Here is a 25,638-nt window from a genome sequence, read left to right as displayed (position 1 = left end):
CAGGTAACACCCCAGCCGCAAAGCTCTGCACTGACATTTACAGTCTCTCCATCGTGCTTTTCTGTTTTCATAGGCATATACTAGAAACACTCCTGAAACTCTTAAATGCTTTTCTGACAACAAACAAGATCTCTGACATTTACATATATGCTTTTCAGGAATTGCTTGGGATTGCACTCCTTGGCACCAAAGGATTTGCCCTCACACCAGTTGAGAGAGGTAGTTTTACTCTATCACACTTTCTGTGGAGGCAACAGAAGACTAATTTAAATCACAAGAGAGTAAAGGAATAAGTGGGAGACGGGAACAATGATGGAACTGAGGATCCAGCTGATCCCGACCGGGGAAATTATCCATTCTCCTGGGAAGAATGGAGAAGACTACTGCCATAACTGCAAGGTAAGCTGAAAGGCTGCCTTTGGGAACAAACTTACAGTCAGAGGGGTTCAGGTTGGTAGCAGTTGCTGCTGACAGAGCTTAATTTATAGACTTTTCCTGACTACACACTGACATGCCTAACAACGTACGTTTTCTCCGTAGGAGGCACTGGTAATTTGGGAAATCTAACCCTAACCCTTAGGCAGCTTTATTTGATACAACAAGAAAAATTCAGCTCAGAGACGATGGAAAGAACTGCATGGTTACCATTAAAGGGCTACTCTGAACTTGTGCAATGGCTGTTGCTCGGACTTTATAATGTGGTTTTAGTAAAACTGCCTGACATGTTAATGGCTGTGAAGTCTTACAAAGCCTGGTCTGGTTGAAATCTTCTGGTCTCAACCTTTAGCATCTGCTTTGGTGGTGTTGCATGCAGAAAACAGAAGACAAATCTCCCACTCTGATTGTTTTACATGTGTTGCCCTCTGTATGCACTGAACATATGTAGGAGGGAAGTGATACAGGCGGCTGCTGTCAGATATCAGTGTGTACAGCATCTTAGGAATGAAGGGACTGAGCCTTTTAAAAGCAGTCTGTCAGAGGTCTAAGGCACCATGTGGTACAGTTTAAATTATGAATTCACACAGGATTTAGAGTTTCAGTCAAAAGAATGTGATACGGTTCATGCAGCCGGCTGTGCCAGGCCCGGTGATGACTGGGGAGGTGTGGAATGTACTGAAGGCTGGACGAGAGGAAACAACAAAGACATTCCTGAACTGGGCTTCATTTGTTCCCCTTCCCACATTCCTCCAAGGTTGGATAACCCTGTGTCTTTTAGGTCTGTGATGCTTTTAACCTGTGCCATGTGGAGCATAACATTTTCAGCCTTCTTGTGAAGCCCCTGGAAAACATTGTGATGTAAGCACATTAGCACCAGTTTCTTATGGAAATGTTGCTGCATCATACCAGCAAAGCTAGACGACATTCAAGTAAAAACAGAAAAATAGGGGTTTAGGTAGCGATGAAAGTCTGAGTGTAATACCTGACTCACAGTAAATGAAATGAAGTGAGGAGAGGAAAAAGGCTGGAATTAGAGGATAGCTATGACCAACTTTTCCTTCCAGTACAGTCGGACTGCCCAACACGACCTTGCATACCACCAATGTGTTAGTGCATGTTGATTGGTTGTAAGTAGTTCTGTTCTGAATCGATCACTCCCCCCTCTGGCGGTACAGCCATATTACAGTCAAGCTCTTTCATGTGCACCCATCTGTCCAGCTGGCTGAGGTCACCTCCACAAGAGCTAAGGGCACATTGCATAATCGAAGTAATATCAGACACAGTCTGCTCTAACCTTGCTATGTGTGGAAGCCTGTAACAAATCTTAATAACCTTCACCATCACGAAGGTTCAGAATGGGGAATTTTGGTTTGGTTTTATTTAAAGCAGTACAATCTTTACCTCTAATGTACAGATCCTAGTTAAAGTATTAATGTAAAATTTATGACAAACTTCTATTCATTTAACTCTTATGATTGATCAACTGAAAATGGTAAATAATTGTGAAGTAAAAGGAAAAATGATGCAGGATATTCAATTCTTTTCCCACAGATATGGTTCTAAAAAGTATGGTGTGCCTCTGAATTCAGCCCTTCTGAGTAAAAAACTTTCCCTGCAGAGTTACACCTTCACAGAATAGCTGTTTTCATACAGAATAAATACAATTAATTACTATTAAATCTATCTATCTATCTATCTATCTATCTATCTATCTATCTATCTATCTATCTATCTATCTATCTATCTATCTATCTATCTATCTATCTATCTATCTATCTATCTATCTATCTATCTATCTATCTATCTATCTATCTATCTATCTATCTATCTATCTATCTATCTATCTATCTATCTATCTATCTATCTATCTATCTATCTAATATTCAATAAATTAGAATAATAATGGCAAGTTTATATACTGTATTTCAGCAGCTCAATTCACCAAGTGAAACACATATTAATTAATTACACACAGTTCAATATAAAGTTTTTGCCGCTTACAGCAAATTAAACCCGAGATTTAAGATTAGAATATTATGTATAATATTACCAATAATTAAAAAACCCTTTTTATTACAGGAATGTGGGCTTAATGAAAATTATTTTTAATACCTGCTTGAAGGTTGTTAGATACTTTTAAACTGACAAACAAGTCTCATCGGAACGTATTTTCTAATTTTTGGAATATGGTTTTATATATGGTTGCTAAAGGACCGGCCATGATATCTACGGCGGGCTCTGGTTGAGCCAAATGACTGGAAAAAACAATTCCCAGCATGGCGGTGTAGTTGCACCTTTGCTCACGGCAGAGGGCGCAAGAGGTCCTTTATACAAAGTGCTACTTTATCAGCCTGTGAAGACATTTCTCACCAAACGTCTGCATAATTTGGACCTGAATTAATTGACTTCCACTCCGACTGAAATATATTACAACTACTGTGGTTATCGTTTTAATCAACCTGATTAGTTTAAAGTCATTCAAAAAGAAAAAAAAGTTTCATTAAAGCAAATGCTTCCCCAGCAAACTGTATTTTGACTTTGTGAGCTGTGAGTTCTGTTCAACAGGTCGGTAAAGCTGGGCAATTAGGCTAAACTAAATGCAAAAAGCAAATCGTTACCATATTTCAAATGAAAAAGCATTTCCAGAAATGCTTTTTCATTTTAAGAATGTGGCTGCATTATTTGACCCATAAATAAAATTAGTACTCAATCATCCTATTTGCATTTTCTTCTTCATGACTGCACATTTTATGCCATAATCAAAAAGAAAACAAAGCAGACATTGTTTTTTCGTTTTTGTGGTCTGCCCGCAAAGTACTGCCCAGAACGCATTCCGAGCGGCGGGCGCAGAAGAGTGACGTCAGCAGCCGCTCTTCCTCAGCTCCCTGCTGACCGAGCTACCCATCTTGTTCGGTAGGGGGCGCTGTGCACGTCTGCATTGCATTACATTGCAAACGTGCCGAGAAACTGAATTGCAGCAGGCCGAGCTCAATTTGTGGCAGTGGCAGGCAGAACTGGTAGTTCCGGTGGCAGACTGTGGCATCCTCATGGCAGCCTTATGGCCTGGGACATCCAGCGTGTTTTTAAGCATTTATTTATATTTTTTTGTGAGTGATAATTCAGAATAGCCGCTCATGCTCTATAATAAACCGGCTGTTTGTGCAATAAATCTTCGTCATCCTTTCAACACGTCACACATACACATAGTGCTATTTATTTTCCATGTCAAATAAATACAATCACCTTATGTTATGGTTCTAAAGCTGTTTATTAAATAATAATCAATAATGAAATCATTATGTAAAGGTAACAGGCTATAACAATAATGACAACCCATTTGCCGATAATCAGCATCAGCTTCCACAAAAACTGCGGCAACCGCATTGGCAAGCTTTTACGGCCGGTCTGGCACCTTCTGGCATCCTCGCGGAATCCCGTGCCACCCTGCGGCAGACTGTGGCAGTTCCGGTGGCAGCTTCGGTGGCAGGCTGTAGCGGACCTACCAGTTCTTCCTGCCACTGCCACAAATTGAGCTCGGCCTGCTGCAATTCAATCAGTTTCTGGCACGTTTGCAATGTAATGCAATGCAGACGTCCACAGCGCCCCCTACCGAACATGATGGGTAGCTCGGTCAGCAGGGAGCTGAGGAAGAGCGGCTGCTGACGTCACTCTGCTGCGCCGCAGCTCGGAATGCTTTTTGGTTTTCGAGTTCTGGGCAGTACTCTGCGGGCAGACCACGAAAACGAAACAGCAATTTCTGCTTTGTTTTCTTTTTGATTATGGCATAAAATGTGCAGTCATGAAGAAGAAAATGCAAATAGGATGATTGATTACTAATTTTATTTATGGGTCAAACAATGCAGCCACATTCTTAAAATGAAAGAGCATTTCTGGAAATGCTTTTTCATTTTCAAATTTTACATTTCAAATTGAATTTTGGTATCTATTTGCTGGGGCATATTTTGAAAAATAAATCTCAAATGTCTTTTTCTTTTTCATTTTAATTAAGTGAAAGAATGAGCAGTCTTGAAGAAGAAAATTAAAATGCAAATAGGATTATTGATTACTAATTTCATTTATGAGTCAAACAATGCAGCCACATTCTTAAAATGAAAAAGCATTTCTTAAAATGCTTTTTCATTTGAAATATGGTAACGATTTGTTTCCACAGTTTATGGAGCTTAGTAGGTGTTTTTTTTTCGCACCAAAAAGAGTCATCCACCATTATTTTGTGCACCCTTATTAATTCAGACCGCCAGCGCTGACATTTGAGTTTTTGCCCACTGCAGAAGGATGATATAAAACCCGGTTCCGTCGAGAAAGTCAGCGGTTCTGCGGTCATTCCCTGGCGTGGCTCGTGCTGCAGGGAGTGGGACGGGTTTTTGGTGAACTTCCTGGTAGTTCAGGGTGTAGCAGTCCTTCAATGACAGAAAAGGAAAGGGGAAATTGTCGCACCACTCCCACAGCGGATTCAGGGGAACCGAATCCCGGCAGAAGCTGCACACTGGCAGACACCTGGTCCCCATCATACTTCATTCGAGTCCTGGTTCTGGGAGTGACCGGGGTTTCCTGCGGGTGAACGGCTGTCGGAGGGGCGGTGTGTGGCACTGTGGGAGAAGCTGTAACAGAGCCCGCTGTGGGTGCGCTGGGAGTGGTAGTGGGAGTGTCGGGAGGAACCCGGCAGGACTGGGCCACTGTAGCTGACAGAGAGCGAGCTGACCGGGCTGACGGTCTCACACAGCGGGGGACTGAAATCAAACCATCGGTCTGTGCTCTCTGCTTTGGACCGAGGAACTCAGGCTGTTTCTAAACTCAGGTATGTTTACTGTTGACATAATAAACTTTATTTCTAGCATCAAACATCCACTTTGTTACTCTGTTCTATTATTAACCTCACCTTGACTAAAAACCTGCGGAACATGTGGACGGCATGTTTCTGCTGAGTAGCTGCAGCATGTTTGAGTGAGTTGGCTGAATGTGTGCCATCTGGAGCGCACCATGTGACAAACTCCGCTAGAATGTTTAAAAAACTGCAATAACAATCATTAAAACGGGTTAGTTTTTTTTTTTTTTTGTCAGATTTAGTGTAATCCCCTCTAAGTGTCACAGCAGAGCTTCCGATTGGCTGACTGAAAGACACTAGAAGTGCTAATTGGGCTTGCGGCCCACAACAATAAATCCTTAAGGTTGGGGTTGTCTTTTTATAGACTCCACCGAGACACAGACTAAGACTCTTAACTAAATAGTATGCCGCACCTCAGCACCAGGAGTGCTGTGAAGTGACTGGATGGAATGATACTGTTTGATCTACTGTTGTACTTTAAGTGAGTGTCTGGTGAAGACCTCCATGATGAATATTAACTACTGACTGTTTGTCTGAAAAGTCCATTTTCAACACTTGTGAGCCAGTGTGAATAAACAGGTCTTACCTGACCCCATCCCTACCCTCGTTGAACTTTTAGAGGACCCTGGTGTATGAGGTTCATTACACTTGTAGGAGAGATTTTTCTGTATTGTTGCAAGTTTTTCACCAGTTGTTAAGACACATGCTGACTGGACACCTGTCTCCACAGTTTAGAGTCAACAGGTTAGCCCACTTGTTAATGTGTGTTTGGTCTGTAAACATGGGAAGTAAGTGGGTATGAAACACCTGGCTTTTAGTCTAACCAGTTTCTGCCCGAAGCTTCTCAAAAGTCAGCATATTTAATCTAATATGAAAGTAAAATCTGCTGAATTGTAGCAAAACAAGTTAACCAGCTGTCAGAAAGATGCTGCCATAATACTGGCAGGTTTTTTAAACATTCTTCTTTTTGGAAATGGGGTAACCCATTTTGATTATTTGTGTTCCCTCCATGGACCTGGTTTTTGAGCATAGTTAACAAATGTTCAATATGTTATAGATCACAGCTTCTGGAGGCCTCTCCAGGAGCTTAATGATGGGGTAATTTTCCTGAAACACCAAATTGTGTCCCAAGTTTCATCCATGTGGAGATTAAGTTGAAGTAAAATTGAAGAATTTGAAGGTCATCCACCCATCCATTTAGTGCCATGGACCAGTACCACTGGCAGCGAAATAAGGCGTTCTTAGTTTTGAACACCTCACTTTTACTCCTTCAAAGATTCTGCTTCTTATTGTAGCAATATAGATCAATTTGTCTTGTATGCTCATAAAACCTTTCTCTAGAAGGTATTTGGATTGTGCATATCACTGATTTTGTTCCGAGAACTGTATTTTGAAGGGAAACTAGAGTAGAGTTTTCTAAAAATGGTCCAAATTGGGTTGTTTGGGTTCAGATCAGACCTCTGGAGGTCACCTGGAGGGCTAGGTGAGGCCTTAAATGACAGCTAGTCATTGAAGATAAATGGCTTTGAAGCAGGGCTGTATGAAGTGACATTGACTTTTTCATAGTGGTTAGGAACCTCTTTGGCTCTTTAGAAACTACCCAAGGCGAAATGTTCTGCATGAACACAGTTATACAACAGACACAAAACATCAATGTCTATGCGTTTTTTCCAAAACAGACCTCCAGTGGTACATGCTGCACTGTGATTCACTTCTTTGATTTTCCATTAAACACATGCTTCATATAGTGTGAAGAGTTTGGTTGGATGTCACCTTTAGTGGTTAAAACCAGAGCAGCTAATTCAGGGGAAAATAGGCCTCTTTCCACCAAATCGCTGCCCGCTTCCCCATTGCTATTTTCTGTTCCATTTAAATGCTTTAGATCATCAAAAAACTTTATCAGATAAAGATGCCCAAATTAAATACAAAACTCCGTTTTTAAATCATGATTTGATTCATTAAGGGAAAAAGATATCCAAACCAACCTGGCACTATGTGAAAATGTATTGATTTACATCTGATTGATGTAAATCTGATCAAAGTATCGATTTACATCTGATTGAGATGCTGTGATATGACCTTAACCAGGGTGTTCATGCTAGACAACCCACCTGTGTGGCTGAGTTTTGCACAGGTTCTGCAAAGCAGAATGGGCTAAAATTCCTCTACACTGATGTAAAACACTCATCAGTTATTACAGACACCTGATGGCAGCTGCTGGTGGAACAAACGGGTTATCAGGTTTAGAGGCAAATTGCTTTTTTCACACGGTGTCAGGTTAGTTTGGATAGATGTTTTTCCGTAACAACTAAAACATTTGTTTAAAAACCTCCCTTTTGTATTTACTATGGTTTTCTTTGTGTGATATTAACATTTGTTTAGTAATCTGAAACATTTAGCTGGGGCAAGAAAGCTAAAACAGAAGAAATCTGTAAAGGGGTAAATAGTTTTTCATAGCACGGTAGATGGAGCAGAACAAAGGTCCATTAACTTATCTTTCCCACATTCTCCTTTTACTCATAAAGATTCTTACAAAGGAGGAAAAAAGGTGAGTAGACTGGTCATGGTTTGCTGTTTGACTGTTTATCTGATCAAATACCAGTCTTCCATTGCTCCACTTTGTCGTGACAGTAGAACCTTTCATGGCAGGCTTCTCTTCTTACAAACCAGCTTTTGAAATAGTGTAAAGAAAACCAAGTCTAGTTGTAGACTATATAAATACATTAAATATGCATTAAAACATTTGTATACCTTGTTTTGGAGGAAGTGCGACCTGGTGTTGACAGGTTGAAGGTTTTTGCACAGTAACATGGTGTCAGCTACACGTCAGGTGGATCCTGAGAGGTTCCCACGGGACACACCCATCTGATTGGCCATTACATCAACATCATCACCTCTGCTACAGGAAACGCTCTCACAGATAGACATTTACTACCTGTGCTGTGCTTTAGGAAATGATCAGGGTGGGTTATTTCCACTTCAATGACCTAAAATGTGAACCTGTTTTGTAGGTTTCACCAAATGGAGTGGCTGTTAGGCATGGTGTTGTCACACTAGAGGGAGTTTACAGTTCACACAAATGAAAGAAACGGATAAAATACTGGCTGGTGGGTGGGAGGGAAGAACGGGGACAGACCATGTCCTTGGTTCAGTCTGAAATGAGTTTTAGATATCTCTCTGCAGACTTTCAGCTTTAACAAAAAGAACTTCGAATGGTCCATTTTCCCCCTAGACATCTGCTGACAGGAAACGTCCATTAGTAAAAATGTTGACTTTGTTCTGTGTGGAACCGACTTCAGAGGCAAAACGTTAACCAGGCTTTTGTATGCTGTCAGTTTTTCCCTTCATTGGGAAGGAATTTTGGCCTACTATGGTTCACCACATTGCTTCAGTTCATTGAGGTTTGTCAGCATTTGTTTATGAATAGCTCTCTAAAGGTTCTCATATTGAGGTCTGGACTTTGACTGGTCCATTACAATCCTTGATTCTTGTCTTTTAGGCATTTGGTGTAGATTTTGTTTGGGCTGGCTTCACATTTCACTTTAGAATTTTTGGTATATAAATATGAACATCAGTTTCCCACCACCATGCTTGGCAATTGGTATGTGGTGTTTGTGCTGATATGCTTTGTTTGGTTTTCTCCAAACATAGTTATGCATTATGCCCAAACATCTCTTTTTCTGTCCTGTTCTAGAAGGCATGTGGTGTTTTTCATGCCTCCACCTTTCCTGTGATCAGCTGTTCCAAACAAGCCATATTTGTTCTTTTTTTCTACCTGTGCCATCAAACATTAGCACCGACATACCAACTTAGCTTCTGAACAGTTAACTTCTGTTATTTTCTGAAAATTGCATGGTCCAACTAGAGGTAAATTTCTGAATATTTTTTTCCTCTTGTCTCTTTGATCATTGCTGATCTCTATCCACCTTGGCATTGTGTTAACAAACTCTTGCTTCTGTAGAAGTGGTTAAACTTGCTGATGATAAATTAATCAGAGGTATTTGATTCCCAGCTACTTTCCCTCTTAAATCCTAAGGAATCATCAGAGATGTACTTAGTTGTTCCCGCAACGGCATTGACAGTCATGGAAACGTAATTTTTTCCCATGACTGCATGCCTCGTCTACAATCTGTCACGTGTGAGTGCAGGAAAAACTCCAGAACTAAGATACACAGGGCTTTGGACATTCTCATTTGATAGCAATAAGATCAGATTAATCTGAGACATAAATTAGATTGATAGGGACCTAATATATCTGCTGCTGAAAATCAACCCTTTGGACTCATTTATTCATACATTGAGGTGCTGGGATATATAATTTTGCCCTAAATTACATTTTAATGCGAGACTGCTGATAACTTATGTAAACATCCTAAAATTTCACCATTTTACTTTACATTTTCATAAAAATGTTCTAGAAGTTCTTGTTTAATAGTCGTTTTTTTTCATCCCTATGACAGATCAGCTGTAGCTTTACCTATCCTAAACATGACACATGTTTACTTGTATTCCAAGCATTTATTTGGGGGGAGGGGCAGCTCAGATTTTTTTTTCACAGTGATGATATGATGCCTGCAAAATGATTTCTTACTTCCTGTGAGACAAATCTGTGGAATGCAACATGAGATGTATCAGATCAGGTTAGACTTCGAGTACATTAAGTACATCAACTTCAGAGTTGGGTGAGTGATGCTGATGGTATGTGTAGCAGATGGTGTGCGTGATGGTTGCTGCTCAGAAACCGAGTTAGACCTTATCGATCTTAATCTTGGCAGACAGACAGTTGGAGACCTTAGGCTTCATTAAAATAGTTTTAGCATCAGTTCACAGAAAACTTTGAGCAGTTTTTTTAACAAAATCTGAATGTTCATAAAATCACGTATCTTCATGAGAATCACAAGATTCTTACTGAATTAAATTTCATGATAACCAACCTCAAACTACAACTTAAATTCTAATTTTTACAGTACAGTAGTTGACCTTTGTGTTCTTCTGTCACAGCATTTTTATTCTCTGGCCAAATTTTGCAGAAGTATTCATACCCTTTTAACTTTTTCATATTGTAATTACCAACTTCAATGTATTTTGTTGCAATTTTATACGATCGACTAACACAAAGCAGTTCACAATTGTGATGTAGAAAAAATATGATTGTTTTCACATTCATACCAGTGATATTCTAGAGTGTGGTGGTAATTTGAATTAAACCCTCCCTGAGTCAGTACTTGGTAGAACCACCTATTGCTGTAATTAAAGCTGCAAGTCTATTGGACAATGTCTCTGCCAGCTTTGGACATAAACAGACATTCATAGACTGGATGGTGAGTCTGAAGGAGTCATTTTCAAGTCTTGCCACAGATTACTAATTAGATTTAGGTCTAGACTTTGACTGGACAATTTTAACACATGAATATGTGCATCTTGTTCTTTTGCAACAGCTAAGAGGGTTTCTTCCAAGATAAACTACCTTGAACAAGTTTCTTTTTACCTGCTAAAGAAAAGCACAGCATACTGCTCCTACCCCCGTGTTTCACCATGGGAAAGTTGTTCTAGATGATTTAGTGTGTTCCATTATACATTCCTTGTTTTGCATGGGGGCCAAAAATTGTGGTCTCATCTGACCAGAGGACCTTCTTCCACTTATTTTTGCTGTGTCCTCTGCATGGCTTGTGGCAAAATGCAAACAGGACTTCTTATGGCTTGTTTATAACCAGCTTTGGGTTATAAAGATTTAAACTTCTCCAAAACATTTCCCTGACCTGTCAACTGTGTTTGTTCAACTTCACAGTGCTGTTTGCTCACTAATGTTCTGAGGCCAGAAACAGAACAGCTGCATTTATACTCAGATGTTATTTAGGGGTAAGAGAATAAATCAGGGTTGAATAATAAATGCACACCACCCTTTTCAGATTGTTAATTTTGAAAGACCTAAAAAAGCATTGTTTTCCCTCCACTTCACAATCACGACCTACTTTGTGTTGGTTTATCACGTTAAATCCCAATGAAATCCACTGAAGTTTGTTGTTGTAACCTGATTTAAATGTAAAAAAACGTTGAATGCTTTTGTATTAAAATGAAAGGATGATATAATTCAAATCAAATGTAATTTTTTTAGTTAGGTTAAAAAAGAAATGTAGGTACAATAAAATGTTGGGCTGTTTTTACTATTGCTAAAGAACCTTGTTTTGGCTGTGGTTAGCCACGAGGACCCTTGTGCACCTTGGGGGATCAGATGACCTACAGATGCAGTGTGGGAAACTTTGCAGAAGCATTTCAGTAGAATGGCAGTAATTAGAGGAGAGTGTCTAAAGCAGCTTAGCATATATGTTACCTGAGTGTTGATGAGTCAGTTGGAAAGGATCTCCTACTGTACTGAGAGTGTGGGCTTTGTTCGTTTTCAGAAAGTCTCTTTAGCAAAGCTGCTTTTGAAATTCCACATGGTTATTTTCCAACATCCCAAAAGCGGCCAGTGTGAGCACCACCCTGCTGGGAATAAATGTAACGAGTGACTCATCCCGTTTCACTTTGCTTTTATATTCTGAACTGCTTCGAGACTGGAAACCACCCTGGACATGAGTCAAGACCCCACGTCAGATTCACTGCCATCTTTGGACATGCACTGGAGGAGGTGGGATGTCCTTAAACAACCCAGTATACTTTTTCTATGCCTCCAAAAATAATGCCCATTCCATTTTGTTTCTCTGTTTTAAAGTAACATCTTTGAATGAGCCAAGAGTTTGTCACAGACCTGCAGTGACAGAAGTTCAGCCAACACAGCTCAAATACTGTCCCATAAAATCAGACTTCAGATATGTGACTGATCACGGCATCATTAGCAGTGACTACAGTCTTCTCCAGGGACAGACTTCCTGAACCTCGATGGGCTGCTTCACATTATGCACAGCTCTATGACGGGCGTGGTCTATGTCATCTGGGGACTGAACTGCTCATTCATGTTCACATGCACCACTGCTGACCAAGCCACTTCATAATCCTGCTTGGTTGTACTCACACCTTCACCTGCACCCAGATTAACCCCTGTTAAAACAAGATAACTGATAATCCCATTTCATCTGTTCTTGTAGTTTGTACTTGCTGCCAGTCCTGAAGGAGAGCAGCTCTTGTTTTATGGGTTCAGTAAAATCTGCCCTTTTGAACCTTGCAATTATTTTACTGAATCATTTGGGTGTGACTGCATGGTCATCATGGATCCAACAATAATCCATGCAAAATAGTAGATGTTTATTTAAATGCATCTTGAAGTGCATCATTGTATTGCCATGCTGCTTCCCAAGCGTAGAGAGCATTGGTGGTCTCAGGAATAACAGCACTGTGCTTATTTCACATAAATAATGTCAATCCTTGCATAATAGAACCAGGACACTTCTAAACCCACCTTTTTAAGAACTTAAATATTTGCATCTTTTATTGTCTGACTTTTTCCTGATTCAGGGAAAACGTTTTTTCTGCACAATCAGCATCCCCATTTAGGACCTTGCAGGTTTAACTTCCTGTCTGTTTTTGTGCGATTATCCTACTTGACTCTTTCTCTGCCTAGCAGAGTTTGTAGTATTTTATACCTGTGCTGACGTCCAATCCCAAACAATACACTCAGTGTGTGACGCAGCTGCCTACTTGGTATTTACTGTGATATGACACCAAAGGCAAATCTGAGTCCTTGTTGAAACAAAGGTCCGTATGGCGTGTCTTGTTTGCTTGGTTTGGATTGATGAATGCCTCTAGAGCTCAAAGGGTCAATGGGTGTTGCAGAATTTAACCCCCCCCCCCCCCCCCCCCCATACATATTTCTGTATTTGTCTGACTTGCATCTCTTCACCAGATCAGCGATGTACTCTTGCTTTGACAATTGAATCAGTTAATATGAATACTTAGATTCTTCATTTACCATTTGGTTGAATTACTTTTATCAGAAATCTTCAAATATTATTTGTAATCATCCTTAAAACTTGGCACATTTTTAGCATAAGTTTAAAGGATTACTATAAATGTCAGTTGTAAACATTGTAAAATTTGGGGTTTATATTGCCAGTGCTGGTAACTGAATTTAAACACCACACAATGATTCTACCATGTTTTTTGGCTAATGCTGCTATCAACATTCCTAACTGTATGTTCTGGGAAACGATTTATTGCTGGAAATGGGGCTTGGAAATTCAGGGAAATGTTAAATAAGTCCTGGGGTAATATTTGTGAATGCACAAATCCCTGTTAACAGCTGTCCCTCCATACTGCCACAGTAAGTTGCATACCTACTTCCCAACCCCAAGTGTCTACGCTTAGTGTCCAACAAAGACCAGCAGTCCTGCTTGGTGTTTCTTTGGTGGTTTGAATGTGAGAAAGAGAGAGATTTGGAGAATCCTCTGCTGCTTTCCAGGAAGAGATGAAACAGCTGTTTGTTTAGATCTCTCCCCGGTGGGATTTACTTATTGTGTCTGTGAAAGTGGAGAGAAGTACTCACCAGATCATGTGTGTAGCTGTTACACCTTCATTTTTTTTGCTTTAGAATCTCAACTAAATAAACTTGAAATACTCAGTGACAAATTTTTAAATGAGGCCCTGTAATCTGATCTGACAACATAACTGAGAACCCCCAGACCCTATAAAATATTTTCCATAAATAATTTTTTTTCTTTCTTTTTCCTTCTCATAAATTTGTCCACGGGTTTCTAATAATCTAACATCTTTTTGTGTATACCGTCCTTGGATCCGAGCGCATCCTCCCCCCTACCATGTTGCCCCTCCCTGTCTCCATGTGAATTTTTATATAACGAAACAAGGCTCGACGTCTGTCTGTCTGGGAGCATTTCATCATTATCATAGGGATGGCTTCAGGGATTAAATGTTTGTCTGTGTAACAGTCCGGTCACTGCTGGCTGACTAACCAAATGACGTGCTGCATCCTGCAGCAACCGAGTGTGTTTGAACTGAAGTCGTGTTTTCTTTCTGATAATTTTATGTTGATGGTGGATGTTTGGTCCTGTGTGTGCGTGCAAACAGAAAATAAAAGCAAAGGCTTAAAGACAGCATTTAGAAATGGGTGTGATAAGTTGATGCATATCTCAGAATGCAATGTGTTTCTGTGGAGCAGCGTGTGTATGTGTGTGTGTTTTTAGGATTCAGATAGAGATGTTGCAACAAAGCCTGCATGATCAAATTGCTGAGCCATCCTCTTGTGCTGGGAGGAGGTCTGTGTTAAGTTTCCCTCTCTAGAAGTTGCTCTCTCAGTTCAAGCTGTTCACTCATATATATATCCACTCATTTGTCAGTTTTAGAGTGAGCACAAGAGCATTTTAATTAGAAAAGTGTTGGCTTCTGAGGAGCGGCCCTTCCTTAAATGCCACACTTTATAATTAGGGGTGCAGAAATCAGTTTTGTGGCTGGTTTTTGTAAAGTTCTGATTGTCTGATGCACATTTTAGCAGATTGCAATTTCTCTTGAAGAACTATAATATAAGAACAACTATGAGAGTTTTTTTTATCTAGCCTTCCTGCCACTAGAGGTAATCAAAACTAAGGAGATGTCGGGCTGCTATGTCGTAAAACTGTTTTATTTTTTACATTTTTGAACAAAGTAAAACTGCAACAGTCATCGTTATAAACTGTCTTTAGCATCTTTTATAAATAAAATTCGCCGTCTTCCTGTCTATTCCATACTGAATGTAGATCCTTACTGTAGCTCTGTGATTGCCAATAATTCCAGATCCAGCATGTTCCAAGATAGAACCAGACACCCTAAAAAGAAACAGCAAAGCAACTTTGCTGTACTTTGTTCAGCCTTCCTGTTATCTGCTTTAAGTCTTACTTGCCCTTGCTGTCTTGCAGCCTGAATAAACCTCAGACATGTCTCAAGAGGATTTAAAAATCTCTTTACATCTCTGTGTTACCTCTGGCTTCATTTCAAACACATTGCTGATACTGAAAACATCTAACTTTAAGTCTTCTGCATTGAAGAGTGCTGTAGTTGTTGGTGTGACCTTTTCGTGCGTGGTTATAGCATGTTCACTGACTGTAAAAGATTGGGTCTTTGGGTTTTAGGCCAGCCAGTCAGAATCAGTTAAAATCGTCTTATTCTGGTCACCAGATAATTTCTAAGTACAATTCTGTTTCCAGTCTTTGCTTAATTTGTGACATTTTCAGAGGAGGGGTCATATTGACAGCTATTTGTTCTTCTGATGGTCCAGTAGTCTAATAGACCACCTACCCTGACAGATAAGCCTGAGATGATAGTAGGAACAGAGAATAGGCCAGCTTTTATGATGTTTTTATTAGACACCATTATTTGGTTTTGTTTTGTCCCCACTGTCATTTATAACTAATCAGCTTGGAGGAAATGCTCAGGGTAAACAGGAAGCTCCCTGTTTGGAGACTTAGCAGCTTAGCATATACTGTAACAATGCTAGACATACTGTGGAGGGGAAATATGTTGACATGTCCAATTTTCATGCCATTATTCAAATCTGATCAAGCATTTCCTGATTCATTTTACGAAGTCTAAACATTGACTGCATGCTGTTGCTGGGTGACATCGGGGGCTTAAAGCAACGCAAGCTTGCACAAAAAACCAGTACAACATATGAATGCAAATCCTGTTTGCTGTGAGCATTTTATGTGTACATCTAGACAATATGACAAGAATACAACACGAGAGACCAGTATTTTTTTCTATGTTAGGATCTGTCGTGAGAAGTCAGTACTTTTCTAACCATCACTACAACAGGCTTCAGTTCATATAAAGGCTGCTAGGTAGAAACACAACCAGGACGCCGCCTCCTGTTCTAAGGAGGACACGCGGAAGAGAGGGATGAGGGGGAATACTGCAAGATAATGGAAGTGTTTAATGCTAGAAGGAACCAGAGGAGATGCATGGATGTGCAATTTTTCAGGAAACAAAAGTGTGGAATGGAGTTTGATTCTCCCAACAAAATGCACAACAATTCATCACCTGCAGCTGGAGTGCTCTGTTAGCAATTGCAACACCAGCATTTTCTCAGTTTGATTTTTACAGGCTTTTTTACCTGTTCACCCTCCATAAGTAGCAGTAAAGAGAGGTTGTTTTTATCTCCTACCTTTATCAAATGTTTTAATGCCCAAATGAGTTGCCTGTCTCATTTTTCTTCTCATTCCAATTTTTTTTTAATGAAATGGCAGATTTGAAGCTATTGAACTGACACATAACAGAATCTAACATTTGCATTTGACAAATTATTTAAAATATATTTTTTAAATAATATCAAATGTGCAGTACCTTGAAAGTATTCAGTTACCATGGAGGAGCTGTAGAGATCCACAGCTCAGGTGTGAAAACAGCAGGAAGAGAGCCACTGTTGAGACAACTTCATTTTTGTTGCAGTTTGTTACAAGTGATGCAGGAGACCATGTGGAAGAAGGTGCCCAGGTCAAATGATATCTTAATCGACATACAAAATACTGTTTTTGTAGAAAGTCAACACTGTTGATGACAGACTTGCAGCTGCAGCAGAAGCTGGTTCTACAAAGTAAAGACATGGTGGGGGTAAAGACAATGCATGCATTTTGCTATTTCTTGCCACTTTGCACTATTTTTTGTTGGACTAACACACACAACCCCCCCCCCCCCAATAAAGTTTAGATTTTAAAGCTCGGACATGAAGTGTTGGAACAAATGATTGACTGGGAGCGATATTGAGTTACCAGCCTACTTGACACGTTGCTGATTATGCAACGCCCCAAGTGTCCCACATTCATTGAAGAGCCTGTCCTTCTGTTTCAGTATCATTATGGTGGATATTTTTCACCTAAATACCTCAATCAGGTTGTTTCCAAGTGCAGCAAACCTGCCTGTGGGCCCCCTGGTTTACTCCTACATGTGAATCTCCATGTGGCTCTTGACTGCTGTTAACTGAGTACTCTGCTTCTAATGCATTCTTACATGCATGCACAGACTCGTCTTGGAGCTTTCAACTCTTTAACCTGCTGTAGTGCCTGTCTCGAGTTTGATGACGGCAGCTCTAATAACTGTATTTCTGACTGCATGCTAAGCACTCTACTGCCCCTCACACAGAGAGATTGTCTGCTAACACCCTCCTGCTTTTCAGCTTATGGAGCTTATGGTCCTCTATGACAGACATGGGAGACTTTAGGAAATGCCTTCATGACCAAAGCGCTACCACAGTGGAAAAATGGGTGTGTTTGTGTGCAAAGGACACAGATTCTCTCCATATTTGGTGTGTGAACTGAAAAGAAGAAAAAAAACCAGCAGCCCAGTTTCCTTCATTTACTTAATTTTTAAGCCTGCTGCTCTCTTTTCTTGTCACTTAAGTGTTCTGTGCCAAAATGTCACATTGCTATGGTCTGTGGTTTTTCTCTTAACCCAGATCATTAAGGCCTTCAAGAGAGAAGCAGCCCATGTGGGTGGCGGGCCAGTTTGAGTGTATTTGGCCCCTGGGAAACCCCTTGTGTCAATAGTCCTGGATCTCTTCAGCCTGGCTGACACTTTAGTCATCTCCAAAAAATACAAACACTCTCATTCATTGACTCAAGTCTTTTTTACTATCACAGTTTTCAGCATGTTTAACCAACTTCCTGCTTCATTCTTTTCTTCTTCTACACTTCTCTCTCGTGCTCTTTCCACCTCTGGTTCCCCGGCTCTCATTTGCTGCCCACATGGCTCACATTCTTTAGCTCTGACATCACACCTGCCATGTGTTTTGTGTTTTTCAGTCTCTCTGTGATTCGTTGCCTCCTGTGTCAGTTCAGGGTCCCTTTCTCCCTTCTGTCCTGACATATAGGATACATGAATTTATGTATTTAACACTTCAAAAGTCAAATGTTTTCCTCATTCTGTTGACATTAAGCTAACGTTTGATCCTGCTCAGGCCATTGTCACAGCCTGAATCCAGAACAGAAGAGTCAAAACTTCATATGCAGTTCCTTACAAAGGAGAAGCAGCTAAGAGGTATATGGGAAATCTGGAACAGCTGCCAAGATCCACAGCTCAGATGTTAGTTGTGGTCTCCATAGATTTGACCCATATGTCCTGCTTATTTGACCCTTAGACCAAAAGAAAGCTATTGTTGGAAAAAAGTCCAGAAGAAGTATTATAAGTAGGAGATGCAAATGTGGAAGAAGGTTCTCTAGTCAGATAAGACCAAAGCCAAACTATTTGGCTAATACAAACGATGTGTGGTGGAAAACTAACAAGGCACATTTACCTGACCAGTCCTTCCCCACAGTAAAACAAGGTGGTGGCAGCATCATGCTATGAGGATTTTTTTTCTTTAGGGAGACATGGAAGCTGGTTAGAGACGATGGTACGCTCTATGAAGATAAATAGAAGGCAATCTTGGAGGACAACTTTTTGGAGACTTAGAAAGGCTTAAAGCTGGGGTGAAGGTTCACTATCCAGCAGAGCAACAACCCAAAACATACAGCCATAGTCACAATGGACTGGTTTATATCAAAGTATATTCATGTGTGCTGGTGGCCCAGTCAAAGTCCAGATCAAAGTTTGATAGTGAACCCATGGCATTTCTTGAAAGTCAATGTTCACAAAGGCTCTGTGCCCAATCTCTTTGAGCTTGAGCTATGTTGCAAAGAAGAATGGACATTTTAGTGTCTAGATGTGCAAAGCTGGTAGAAACACACCCTTAAAGACTTGCTGCTGTAATTGCAGCTACGGTGGTATTGCAAGGTATTGGGGGCTGAAAACAAAATTCCATTCACCATTTTTCTGATTTTATTTGTAAAACATCTGAAGGCTATTTGTTCTTTTGCCTCGTCACTCATATGCACTGCTTTAGGATTGGTCTATCACATTAATTATCAGTGAAATGCATGTGGTTATAACATAGCAAAAGATGAAAATTGTTGAATGGGTTTGAGTTTGATGCTGCAGTATCTGTTAAAGGTTTTTTGTCATGAACTATTTACTGTACAGGTCCTTCTCAAAATATTAGCATATTGTGATAAAGTTCATTATTTTCCATAATGTCATGATGAAAATTTAACATTCATATATTTTAGATTCATTGCACACTAACTGAAATATTTCAGGTCTTTTATTGTCTTAATACGGATGATTTTGGCATACAGCTCATGAAAACCCAAAATTCCTATCTCACAAAATTAGCATATCATTAAAAGGGTCTCTAAACGAGCTATGAACCTAATCATCTGAATCAACGAGTTAACTCTAAACACCTGCAAAAGATTCCTGAGGCCTTTAAAACTCCCAGCCTGGTTCATCACTCAAAACCCCAATCATGGGTAAGACTGCCGACCTGACTGCTGTCCAGAAGGCCACTATTGACACCCTCAAGCAAGAGGGTAAGACACAGAAAGAAATTTCTGAACGAATAGGCTGTTCCCAGAGTGCTGTATCAAGGCACCTCAGTGGGAAGTCTGTGGGAAGGAAAAAGTGTGACAGAAAACGCTGCACAACGAGAAGAGGTGACCGGACCCTGAGGAAGATTTTGGAGAAGGGCCGATTCCAGACCTTGGGGGACCTGCGGAAGCAGTGGACTGAGTCTGGAGTAGAAACATCCAGAGCCACCGTGCACAGGCGTGTGCAGGAAATGGGCTACAGGTGCCGCATTCCCCAGACCTGGGCTACAGAGAAGCAGCACTGGACTGTTGGTCAGTGGTCCAAAGTACTTTTTTCGGATGAAAGCAAATTCTGCATGTCATTCGGAAATCAAGGTGCCAGAGTCTGGAGGAAGACTGGGGAGAAGGAAATGCCAAAATGCCAGAAGTCCAGTGTCAAGTACCCACAGTCAGTGATGGTCTGGGGTACCGTGTCAGCTGCTGGTGTTGGTCCACTGTGTTTTATCAAGGGCAGGGTCAATGCAGCTAGCTATCAGGAGATTTTGGAGCACTTCATGCTTCCATCTGCTGAAAAGCTTTATGGAGATCAAGATTTCATTTTTCAGCATGACCTGGCACCTGCTCACAGTGCCAAAACCACTGGTAAATGGTTTACTGACCATGGTATCACTGTGCTCAATTGGCCTGCCAACTCTCCTGACCTGAACCCCATAGAGAATATGTGGGATATTTTGAAGAGAACGTTGAGAGACTCAAGACCCAACACTCTGGATGAGCTAAAGGCCGCTATCGAAGCATCCTGGGCCTCCATAAGACCTCAGCAGTGCCACAGGCTGATTGCCTCCATGCCACGCCGCATTGAAGCAGTCATTTCTGCAAAAGGATTCCCGACCAAGTATTGAGTGTATAACTGTACATGATTATTTGAAGGTTGACGGTTTTTGTATTAAAAACACTTTTCTTTTATTGGTCGGATGAAATTTTCTAATTTTGTGAGATAGAAATTTTGGGTTTTCATGAGCTGTATGCCAAAATCATCCGTATTAAGACAATAAAAGACTTGAAATATTTCAGTTAGTGTGCAATGAATCTAAAATATATGAATGTTAAATTTTCATCATGACATTATGGAAAATAATGAACTTTATCACAATATGCTAATATTTTGAGAAGGACCTGTACAAGAGAAACCTTTGTTGTTGTTGAAACTGGAGAGTTTCAAGAAGACATCCTGTCCTGCCTCTGCAGAAACAGACATAATGCCTGAAAGAGAAGGCTAGAAATTGCCAAACATTCCCTCTCGGCTTTCGATGACCATGCTAATTCTCATTTTCCTTCCTTTGCTGCTTCTTTCATTGAGATTTTGACCGAGACTGTCGTGTTGGGGATGGGGTGCTCTGATTAGATCCCAGGATCTATCAATCTTTCATCATATTGCAGCTGGCCAACAGCCACAACTCTCCCAGTATAGGTGTGTTCCTTCAACATAATTTATGTCAGCATAAGAATGCAGACATATTGTTTTTAGATGAAAGACAAATATGTTGGAATTTTGCCCACTGGGACAGGAGTTTCATATCTTACTGATTCTTAATCTTTCTGTAATGAAGAGAGATATAAGTAATTTATGGATGGTTGCCTCGGCTGTGAAACCTAAAAGATCAATCTTTTATTTCCTTATCTGGATTTAGCTCTAGTTTATCAAACATGAACATATTTGCAGTACTGCTGCTCCATCATAATGGTTGAGTTCCAGGCTAATCTCCATGGCTTCAACAATCATTGGGACTTACTGTGTTATTTATTAGCAGTGAGGGGTCATATTGCTGATGTCTCTGCTGAATATTTCCCAGCATTTTTTTCTTTGAAGTACGAAAACTTACAGCGTAGGGTAGAAATGAGCTTAGCAACCTTGGAACCGAGGGCATGCTCAGCATGATGCAACCGCGCTACCCGGGAAGTGAATGTACCTGAATGTACCTGGGGAAATTAGAAAGATGAAAATAAAACACACTGTAACAGTAACACAGAATAAAATGAGTGCAAAATACATCAGGCTTATGTCTTATTAATAGTATGTAATTTGTACTAGAGACAGCCCCTTGCAGAAGTACTTGTATCCCTTGAAAATTTCCTTTTTTTCCCATTTTGGAAGCACAAACTTCAGTGGCTTTTATTTGGAGTTTGTGATAAACCACCCTAAAATACAGCATAATTGTGAAGTGGAAGACAGACAACACACAGATATTTTACAAATAAAAATCTGACTTGTGTGCTGTCTTTTAGTATTCAGAATTTTGTCCACTAGGCCGGCTCATTATTTCCTATCTTACTTCAAAAAGAGTCTCATTTATAAATAAAGGTTTTAAAACTCTCACCTTTGTATCCCAGGTTCTTAATATTAGCTTACATTCACCAGACAAAGATACACTGACAAAGAAACTTGATGGAGGCTTGGGAAACAAACTCCACTTCGACAAGAAATGTCACATTTTAATAAAACAAGACCCCATTCTACAAGATATAGCTCCACACAAAAGAAAGCCATAATAAGTTTAATTTACCATTTGCCACAAGCTATGTAGGGGATAAACAAGCGGGTAGAAGAAGGTGCTCTGGTCAGATGAGACCGAAACTGGGTGGTGGATAACACTGTACATCACCTGGAACACACAATCACCACAGTGAAACATGGTGGTGGCAGCATCATGCTGTAGGATGCTATACTTCAGCAGGGACGGAGTTGATGGGAAGATGAATGGAGCTTTATAAAAGCAAGAAAACTACAATATATGACATCACATTTGTCAATGAATTTGCAGGTTCATCTAAAAAAAATTTGAATATCATGAAAAAGTTAAGTTTCCAAAAGTGAAACTCATATATAGATTCATCACACAAAGTATATTTCAAGCCTTAATTTCTTGTAATTTTGATGATTATGGCTTACAGAGAATGAAAAGCCAAAATTCAGTTACATAAGATCAGTTAAAAAATATATTTTAAACAGAAATGTCAGGCTTCTGTTCATTTCTCTGCAAAGCTTGGTTGGGTCTCCTTTTGCATGAATTACGGCATCAATGCGGCGTGGCAGGGAGGCTTGTGGTTTTGCTGAGGAAGAGACAATTTATGGGGTCAGGAAACCGCTGCAAGTGTTTTGAGTTAATTAGCTGATTAGTGTGCAACACCACGAGGTTCCAGTTTTTAACCTTTTCACAACATTAAAATTTTCTGAGACACGGAATTTTGAGTTTTCTTAAACGGGCTGCACAGTGGCGCAGTTGGTAGCACTGTTGTTTTGCAGCAGGGGGTTTGCATGTTCTTGCATGCATGGGTTCTTACCAGTTACTCCGGCTTCCTCCCAAAAATCTGGCTGTTAGGTTAACTGGTCTTTTCTAAATTGCCACTAGGAGTGAGTGCATGATTATCCTGTATGTCTCTGTGTTGCCTTGAGATAGACTGCCAACCTGTACAGGGTGTTCGCCACCTTTCACCCAATGACCGCTGGACATGGGCACCAGTTCTCCCGCGACCCTGCACAGATAAGCGGTTACAGACAATATATTGATGGATGGAATATTGAACTTCATCACTATATTCTAGTTTTTTTAGATGCTCCTGTTTGCAGGTCTGTATAAGCTTTTTGGTACTTTGACTTCCTAGTGATCAGTTATTCAATGCATTTGATCAGCAGCACTTGGTTGCTACGTTCTTTCTTACTTCCAGTACAAGCAAGAAGGACCCAACTTCTACAACTGTTAGTTTGGTTATATTGAGTGATGCATATCAAATGCTTTTTATCCATCCTCATGCCTTCTAACACTTTTATATACAGTCAACTAAATGCTTTAGATCATTTTTAGTCACACACTAATTGTGTGTTCATTTCTGAATGAATTGATGATGAGATCGCATAGAGTAATTTTGGTTTGGAAATATTACTCCCCATTATATATTCACTATGCACTATCTGGTAAAAGGACACCTTGAAGCAGATAAATCTTCATATTGGCCAGTGATTGACATAAGCACAGTCTGGCATTAGCAGCTACTAAATATGACAGCAGTGTGTATCATATTTACATAGTATTCCAAGCCAGAGTTAGTTTTATTGAGGAGGCATTGCAAAGAGAACTGAAATTTATTTATATCCAAGTTAATTCTGAGCGAACTTTAAACAGGAAGTGCAACAGGAAATAAGAATTTATGTCATGAGGAGAGCGAGGCATGGAGCTTGAGGGGAAATTCAAGCTCTCATTTCTGATTTCCCACAGAGATGATATCACATGCATCGGCCTGAAAAAAGTCAGATTGAAGTACTGTTTTACACAGCCAAAAACACAGCAGGGTCAGTTTTTTTCTCCTAAAGTAATGTGTCTATATTTGAATACAAATCAGAGCTAGGGCTTTGCTTGAAGGAAGGACACACACAAATGCACACCAGGACCAAAGTAAATCCTGTAATAATTAACCCCAAAGTGACCAAAGTTTTGTTTGTAAAGTGGATGGATAGGTATCAAAGCCTGTGGTTAAAATGATCCACCCTGGATCAAATGGCAGGTATAAACCAATGTTTGTGTTGTTTCCATGGATTTATAGTCCCTTACTGGCTGTATGCCTCATCATTTATACACTGATAGTCATAAAATACATATAGTAAATTCATAGCGAATACACTCCTTGTATAGGTGAAGGCTTGTTCCCTCTAGTGCCAACCTTTGCTGAGATATTATCAAGGACATATGAGTCTAAGCCTAAGAGCAGGGTGAGATAGTGGTGGTCAGATACAGTCCCTCCTCTCTTACAGCTTAGCTCAAAAATGCTGCCTCAGCATGAAAAACACAGACAGACACACACCTTTTCAGTCCGCACAGCTCTGTCAGAAGTGGCTGGAGCTGGAGATGAGAGGTCGCAGGAACGAACAAATGAAAGTTGTACGATGTGTTAAGTGTGATACAAGAGTGAGCCGCTATCTTGAGTTGTATCAGTGTTCGCTTCCGTCTATCTGACCACTGTGTTCTCACACTGCGGGGAGAGTGAGACACACATAAAGGGAGAGAGTGAGAGCATCTGGAAACCATTACTCATATTCCTGCAGCAGAGGATGTGAATGTACTGGTAATGGGGGGGGCATCAGATGAAACTGGCAAAGACAAAGGGTGCAGGGTAACCTGTATCTAGGGTTTTTTGGCTCTTACCACCACTGAGCACACATGTAGAGGGTTATTTCATACATTTCAGCTAACTTGTCTGCATGGGCGACACAGCATGAGATGACCAGCAGAGGCCATTATAGAGCTAAGGCACCTAAAGTGTGCATTTTACCAGTGGATCGTCCTATGCCCCTATAGGACTGTTAGACAAGACTTAAAACTCACCTTTGTGTGTTGATGACCATTACATACTTATTCCATTTGTAAGAATTATGTAATGGTGAGGTATTATTGGCTGCTGTCAAGAGTTGTGAAGGCAAATGGGCACTGAATCTTTTGCTCAGTTTACCAGTGTTGAAAAGAGCCTTTGTGCTTTCTAAAGAGACTTAGTCTTTGGTCTTGGGCTGAGCACCTTCAGGTAAATTAATTAGAAGCATGAATAAGATGACATTGAGGAAGACTTTACCCCTTGCCAAAGTCGACTGAAGTAAAATGAAATGTTCTGAGAGAAACAGAAACCTCTCTTTACAAATTCTCTGTATTCTTCTCCCCATTTTCATCTCTCTCTGCTCACTCCTTTTTAATAAGTGCTCTCATAATGTAAAAATATCAAGACTCATTAAAAAAGTCATGTGGGTGAGATGTTGAGACAAAGATGATGCAAAACAAATAGGTGCTAATTCTTTGGATCAGAATCTTTTTCTCAGATCCACCAGCAAGAAGCAAGGCATCTTAATGAGGTCTATAAAACCTGGCTTTTACTGCTGCCGCTCCTCTCTTTGAACAGGCTGCTCGTTGCCTGTTGCAGCTTAGACTAGACTGCTTTAATCGGTTCTCCTGGTGTGAGGTTGCTGATGATTGGTTCTTTCATAAAGCTGCTTCA

General features: G+C 40.3%; 1 protein-coding gene across 2 annotated transcripts in view; it reads left to right on the top strand.

The window, feature by feature from the left end:
• The first annotated feature begins 180 nt into the window (after window positions 1-180).
• Window positions 181-25,638, top strand: part of LOC124883963 (unconventional myosin-Ic-like) — a 60,758-nt gene continuing 35,300 nt past the window's right edge. Inside the window, exon 1 of one of the 2 annotated variants that reach the window (XM_047391476.1) lies at window positions 181-399. In XM_047391476.1, coding sequence (XP_047247432.1) covers window positions 310-399 — 90 coding nt within the window. In that variant the 5' untranslated portion in view covers window positions 181-309. Of the gene's footprint in view, window positions 400-4,778; window positions 5,255-25,638 lie in introns of those variants that run through there. The other variant, XM_047391479.1, reaches the window with a different exon arrangement.

This window comes from Girardinichthys multiradiatus, chromosome 18 (assembly GCF_021462225.1).
Source record: "Girardinichthys multiradiatus isolate DD_20200921_A chromosome 18, DD_fGirMul_XY1, whole genome shotgun sequence".
Classification (NCBI taxonomy): Eukaryota; Metazoa; Chordata; class Actinopteri; order Cyprinodontiformes; family Goodeidae; genus Girardinichthys; species Girardinichthys multiradiatus.
This window is presented reverse-complemented; position numbering and strand designations above follow the sequence as displayed.